Genomic DNA, 7690 nt, shown 5'->3' on the forward strand with positions numbered 1-7690 from the left:
CAGATGAATGTGTTGCGAGTCCACCGGTGGGTTCTTGTGGATAATCGCATGATTTCGCTACATCGTTGGTACAAGTGGAGTTGGGTTAATTATCCAGCAGCTCACATGAACCCGGACCAGGTTTTGTTAATTGCCAAAAGCGACTGAGTCCTCGATAAGAGACTTCCGGTGTTTTTCATCACAACAAAACAAACATGAAACCAGTTCCATCTATTCTTCTACTTTCTGTCGCTTCACAGTTGCACCGACAGTGAGTTCAAAGTTCAGTAGATGTGGGGGTGAAGCTCGGGCTCGTCCAGATGGCGGAGATTTTGTTCAGGAAAACTTGATTTGGGAGTCTTTTTTTCTTCTTCTTCTCTTTCTTGCCTCTCGGACTTCTCAGGTTTCACGGTCTCTCTCGGCCTGTCGGAGGACGCCAGCGCCACATAAATCACACTTTACTTTATAAACCCTGCGCTCTCTGAAGTCCGGCCCAACACACACACACACACACACACACACACACACCCCTATGGAAATGTATTTCTAATGTAGAAGCCATTTCTGCCGATGCCTTAATCTCCACTGCCTGTATCTTCTCATTTTTCTTTGTCATAATCCAGAGTACTTTTCTTTTCACAGGAGACCCCCTCTGAGGAGTTCCGACAATCATTATTATAACCCCACCCCCCCCCCTTATTTTTTAATTGAAGCATGAGGTGGATCATGTGAAAATGTAGCATAAACACCCTTATGTTCAGTGTGCAGAATTCTTTGCTGCTTTTTATCTGAACGAGCTCCTACAATATCAATAAATAAATAAGTACCATAATCAGAAATCTACTTCAGTAGTACCTGTATTGAAAATACTTTACATTACAGAGATGCACTTAAAATATCAAAAGCAAACAGTCGTTATGTAGATTGGCCCTTTGTATATTTCTATTTTACATTCTAGATGTTTTATTGTTGGAACCCAATCGTATAAATACATAATTCCTAAAATTGTTGTGGAAACAAAAGCACAAAAACTTGACAACAATTATGAAAAACGTAACTGGATTTTAGTTGATCTGCATTGATAGTCTGGAATATAACTTCAGCACTGGCAGATTCTCCCCTTTTTTAGAACTCAAATACAGACTTGTGAGATCAAATGAGAACACGTACCTCAACAGTGTACTTCAGTACATACTTAGTTATATTCCACCAGTGGATATATGCAGACGACATAATTCAGTCATTTTTCATGGCAACGTCTTGATTATTTGGTCAAATCTGACCTGAAGTCTGCTCCGGGGGCGACTTCAAACGTTGACCTTGAAGGTTGTGCGTGGACAGGACGGTGGTCACTCTCCCACTCTGAGCTTCTACCTACCAACTAATTAAGAGAGCTGCTTTTACGGCCTCCCCTTCAGACGGCCAGATGTGACCGGAGCTCTGTAAAATCTCAAAGCGGTTTACAGAAACACTTACTGCACTTGGAAAAAAAAGAAACGGAAAAAAAAAAAAAAACGACTTGCAAAAGCGATGATGGTCCCAAAGTGCTCCCTGGGTAAAATTCCATGCAGATAACTCATCATTTAAAATGCTTAACAAGACTGACATGAGGACAACATGCACAAGGAGAAAAATGTTTTTTTTAAAAAGAGTTTATTTTTGTAATACAAAAAATATATATATCATAGTGTAATGTATATCTACATATCCCATCTTTAAATATGTACCCAATTTAAATAACTATTTATATTCATGTCATTTGGTTCACATACAAGCAGGCTTGGGCCAGGCAAACAGATATACACAGGCCAACATCATATTATTGTCATATAATATAGTCGACACATTGTGCAGCCGGAGAAAGTGAACTGCAGAATGCAGCTGGAAGTACACGTCAACAGGTATCCTCTTACATTCAGGAAGCCCGCTGCTCCCCGACTGACAAGACGACAATTAGCTTTGAGAAACGCGAGCCCAGCGCCGGCGGACATGTTGGTCTACAACACACAAGACAGGAGGGATCGTGCTCTGGAACAGGAACGGATCCGCGCCTCCTTCCGGGAAGTAAGCAGGGAAGCGTCTTTCACTGCTGCCGCAAAGACGCGACGAGCGAGACGCCGCTCATCTTTTGATTGCAACCTTCGCTCCGAAGGATGATTCATGTCAAGCGAAGGTTTATCCACAGGCGCACAAATAAAAACATACTTGGATTTCCTCTGCAGCCGAGTAGGATCTGGAGCTGATCCTGCAGGTACACACATACTGAAGGCTGGGTGTTGATCGCAACTTATCGATACTAGTGCCGATATCGCACTCCGGTTTTCACCCTAAATATCATTTTATATCATCCCCCCCCCCCCTGACACCAACAAAAGAAGCTCAAGTTCTCAAATGTTTTCTAAATACAAAAAGCCTTACAAGACGTTTCTCCTTTATAAAGTCTTAAACTGTCAACGTTTTGATTTAAATCAGATGTCAACTTGGATACTTGACAGTTCAGTAAAAGTATTATTTTTATATACATCTCCCACTAATCAGCAACAGAAAATGTCTTTTGAAGGACACGCAATGCCGCCCAGATTGTATTTCTTACATAATAAATAAATGTAATGTACAAATCTGCAACATCTCAAAAAGAGATGACCCGATTCAAACCGTTCTGCCCCGGTCCCAATCCAAAGCGAACACTCTTTTACCAACTTTAACATTTGTGAAAGCTACTTCCCCGTTCGAGCTTGTATAAATACGACAAACCTCGCTATCTGCGTCCCAACAAGAACAAACTGTCAACAGATCACAGGACGCGGCTTACTTTTTCAATAACCAAAACCACAATCCGGATCAACCCATAATATCCAACAATCAACTCATAGGCTGCAGGACACAAACCCGGTCTCATTTCAGGAGACACGGATGATCGGACTCATTTGGATGGTTACCACCAAAAAGGGAATTGACGTTGGACGTTAGTGTCGAGGATCACTTCCTCTGGCTGAGGGAATAGTTGGAAAACATTACTGCGTCACAGTGTGTGATAATGTCTTCCGAGCATCAGGAGGCTGCGACTCCACCTTGAACAGAGTGTGCTAGTGTCGGACCGTCGTGTTCGGTCTTCGGCACTTCAGTTATCGGGTGGTGCTCCTGACGGACGCCACCTCCTTTCTCCTCCATCACAGGCTCCACCTCCGTGGGTCGACAGTCGTTGGTTGATTGCGCCGTTAACTCCCGATCGGCCACCGAGCCGTTCCCCCGTTTTCCCGTCACTCTGCGCCTCAACGCAGCTTTTTTATCTTCTTCTCCTCCTTCTCCTCCTCTCTCTGCCTCTCCAGCTCTTCCTCAGTGGCCCTGCAGCTGCAGCTCCTGCATCAGCTCCTCCAGCTTGTGGGCTTTACGCAGCTCGTTCTGCTGGATGATGGCGCAGAGGTGCTCTGTCAGCTGCTCCTTCACCTCCGTCTTCTTGTGCAGGTCCAGCTTGGCCGTCACGTACTCCACCTCCGCCCTCTCGTACCGCTTTCTGAGAAAAATATACGCCAAGACGATTTGAAAACAATTTCTCATTTGCACTCAAGAGTATCTCACTTTTACATACGAGTAATAACTTTCTTTCTGTGACAGTAGGGTCATTTCATTTACAATATTTGCTGCAAACAAATCAAATTACTCGCGTCTGCATTCCTCACCTGCCGAATATGCTGAGTGTGCATCATGCAACATCTTCCTGTTCTAGCTCCTGCTTTTTTGTGTTAATGAAGACAGTCCACGGAGGAGCACGGTATATGTCAATGAAGCGATTAGTGTTATTGTCGTGTTATATAGCGGTATTTATCGATTATCATGTCATGTGTTTCAATCTTTAACGAAGCAATATGACCTTTTTTCAGCTTCTAAAATTATGAGGATTTTTCTATTTTCTTTAATCTATATCCCTTTAAAAAATTGACAATATGATGATGTCACTGTTAAGATCGTTCATCAGTTCTTTCTGAACAATTAATTTGCAAAAATGATCAGACCGATTGTCTAAATCGCCCTGGTTGGGTTTTTAACATTGAAATGGTTCGGTACGGACTGAAATACGAGTATCATAACCTACACACAATTGGCTTATCAGAATCTTGTTTACCAACAGTCAGCAATTTAGAGCTTTGGCTTCTTTTGATGAATGTTGGATTTTTTTGGTAGAAAAACATCTTTATATTTTCACCAAAAAATAAACAGATGTTTTACAACTAAGGTATTATAGTGGCACAACACCCCCGCAGCTCCTCCCACAATGTCTGGATGCTGAAACATTGTTGTAATTGTGAAGAACAGAACATGCTGTTTAGAAACATTGTGGTAGCTAAACAGATGATGTCAAACATTTCCCCTCGGGGGCTTTTACGTTGTACCTCAGCAAAACCGCAACAATTGATTATATCAACATAATCACAACGGAATCCAGTATAATGACTGTGTGAAGGTCAGGTCTTCTTCCTGTTATACAAACATCTGTAATGGGCAGTGTTCCTGACATGGAGCTAATCTCGCTACACAAGTGGCTGTCAAACACAGCTTTATGGATCAATGTTGGAAGAAAAAGAAACAAACACAAGTTATAAAACTATTCACCGTCTTTATACCTTCTGTGGAAATTTAATGCGGCTGATTAACAAGTAACATGTATATAATTGTTATTGTATATTGAGCGTTCAGTTGTTATAGTGCTTCATTAGTTTCTATAGGTTAAAGCAAGGTGAAAGACTCCCCAGAACATCTAAACAGGACCGTGTCTGCGGAAACTAGTTCAGTCTTTGAGAGCATGTGGATTACAAGTTTTGGGGGGGTGAGACAGGTTTACATGAGTACTGGTAACAAGCTGCAGGGGGCAGCATTTACAGTGGATGTAGGCTGCGTTACCTGGACACTTTGTTTTGTTGAAAACAAAGAATTCAGTGCCGTTTCAGTTATTCAAATCAGAGTGACTGTTTTTTATTTCAAATACAAATATGATTTTATAACATTGTGAAAGCTTAGTGGCCGTTTATTTAGAAATGTCTTATTGTTGCTGATGTCCCAGCAGTCAACCAACTCATCTGTCCACGTGTTCAAGCATCCTCAAGCGAGACAATATGCCCTAAACCTCAGGTATTTCAAGATATATTGACATTAACTTCAGTAGTGGAGCTGTCGTGTCCTCCATCAAAGTATTTGAGTTACATTCCAACTGTGGCAGTTTGTTAACTCTTTTTCTTCCAGCTATGTAAAGGGCCCTGTTCACTGTGTGATTCTGGTCTGTCCCTGACGAGAGTTCACAATTCTGAGAGCAACGTGGCTATTGTAAATTTAAATCATAAGATAAGAACAATTCACTTTTTGTAATTTCTTAGTTCCTGGAGTTGTCGCTCTACCTGGCAGTGGAGTAGTCCCAGCTGGCTTGTTCTATCTTTCCTCTCAGGATGCCGATATCATTGGACACCATGTCGTCGAGGGCCTGGAGCTCCCTCTGGATCCTCTTCAGCTTCACAGCCTCTGCCTGAGTCTGTTTGGACCTGTGGACAATGACAAACTCTTGAGTAAATGTCATCTTTCAGCCCCAATTTTGGTTTTACTTTCATGACAGCGTGGTGCTCACTGCAGTACCAAGACAGCCATGCTTACTTCTCAGCAATCGTTTTTGTCAGCAGAGCTTTCTTGCGCTTATTCCTCTCTTCGATTATCTTTTGGCCCTGCTGCAGTTGCTCCAGACGCGTCTTTTCCCGTCTGTGATCAAACAGAGAATTTAACATACAGACATGCAGCACAAATAAAACAATACAACTAAAAAACTAAATCCCCCACTATCTTAATAATATCTGTACATGTTCAGATTTTAGAATATCCCAAAACGTTTAGTTTTGACTTAAATAAATCCCTACTTTAGTGCTGTCACTTGTGCGTTTGTTGATTGAGTGACATCTTCTCAGTGTCTCTGTCACCTTCCCTTGGTCACAGATGGAAGAGAATGACACTGACTTCTCCTACTGTTTGCACAGGTAACAATATGAAACTACGATGAAAGCCTGAACATTAAAGTAGGACAATGACAGGCAAACACAACAGCTGGAAAAACAAGTTACTAGCTTCAATAGTGGTCACAACGCAGGATAGACTTCTTTCTTTTTTTTAAACAGCCAATGAAATCCCAATAGGGAGTACGATATATATGGAGAAAAAAAAGATATACTAACAGTGCCACCTCTTGTTTCTCCAGTTCTTTGACGGCCGGGGGCTCCTCCTCTGGAGCCGGCTTCATCTCGGTGGGTTTGTGCTGCACCCCGTGTTTGACAGCCGGAGCTCCTGCTGGAGGCTCAGGGTCTCTTTTCGGCGGCGGTTTGGTGAGCTGTTGCTCCGGTGGGAGGCACAGAGAGGCGGCTCCGGCGCTTTTTTGAGCGACTACCTGAAGGGCCCTCTCCCGCTGTAACTGCTGCCGTGTCCGGTTGGCTGGAACCGGTTTCCGCCCTCGGGCTGCCGCTCCGGGCATCGCTGAGTCTGTTAATAAAGGCGGTACAGAGAGTTTTTACAGAAAAGTGTGTTTAAAAACAAGCCAACAACGGGGGCAGAGAGACGTAAACTTGCCCAGCTAACATTAGCAGTATGACATATTACCTTGCGGCTGCATCTTCCGAAGCTCCTCCTCAGAAAAACCGGCCCAGCCGCTCATTTTACGGCGTCACACCGACAATGCCTCAAAAACACAGCGACAATTATGCATATAGAAAATATATGGACCTATTGACTTAAGATAATCATTCTAAAATACTAAATATAAATTCAAACTCTATGAAGCTCTAACTGCCACCGCCATCTTTGTTTATGATGCCACGTCAAGGACCCCCAAAAGACCAGCGAAGTTGATGTCCAAATATTGCCTGAATAAAAAACAAACACTTAACGCGAACGTGAAATATAAATGAATAAATAGACATTTTATCTGATACAATTTTGAAACTTTTTTGTACATTTTATAATTATTTGAGTTTGTTATGCATCGTTTTCGGACGTACATTTTACTTTGGAGGGGACAATGCAGAAGGCACTTCTTGTGGTGCCTCCGCCAGAGCTCCACAAGACTCTTTTAAAGGTTTCTCTGAAATAAATTATTTTGGTATTTATGTGCCGATTCTTCTTCTTCTGATATTCCAAATTATGTAGGTTGATTTTCCTTTCCAACCAATTTCTGCAAAATATTTTATTTAATGTGCTCCCTATTTGTGAACAGGCTTTTTTTAAATTATCATAATACATATATTTAAATTAATTCTAATTAATTAATAAATGCATCAATTCATATATTTAACATATAGCATGCTGTTCATCACTGTGCAGCTTTCAACATACAAACTGAAGCTCTGACCAAGTGCATTCAGATTTACCTCACAAAACTGTCTCTGGAAACAAGGTCTGGCGATGGTGTTACTTCAGGTTCAGCGGTGAAGGTGAAATATGATCAAGGATGGCTGCATATTTTGAGGATTAGATCCATTAGCTTGAAGTCAGATCAGAAGTCAATTTCCAACACAGAGGTTTACAGAGTAATACTTTAGGATGTTACAGCTCTCACTCATCTCCCATCTTCATGATAATCAGGTAAACTGTTACACAGTTCACATTATAATCTAATTCATTATTAAATGTGTGCTTGCACATATTTAAATGGTTAAAGCACTTTATTTCCTAAATACCCTGTATG

General features: G+C 41.8%; 1 protein-coding gene across 1 annotated transcript; it reads right to left on the minus strand.

Annotated features, from left to right (window-relative positions):
• Positions 1-1667: 1667 nt before the first annotated feature.
• Positions 1668-6816, minus strand: gorab (golgin, rab6-interacting). Its single transcript, XM_034531369.1, is given in 7 exon segments — positions 1668-3269; positions 3272-3323; positions 3325-3493; positions 5370-5510; positions 5620-5721; positions 6189-6489; positions 6607-6816. Coding segments are annotated over 7 exon segments (1059 nt in total). The 5' UTR covers positions 6662-6816; the 3' UTR covers positions 1668-3030.
• Between the last annotated feature and the right edge of the window lie 874 nt (positions 6817-7690).

The sequence above is a fragment of the Cyclopterus lumpus genome, chromosome 4 (genome assembly GCF_009769545.1).
Source record: "Cyclopterus lumpus isolate fCycLum1 chromosome 4, fCycLum1.pri, whole genome shotgun sequence".
Lineage (NCBI taxonomy): Eukaryota > Metazoa > Chordata > Actinopteri > Perciformes > Cyclopteridae > Cyclopterus > Cyclopterus lumpus.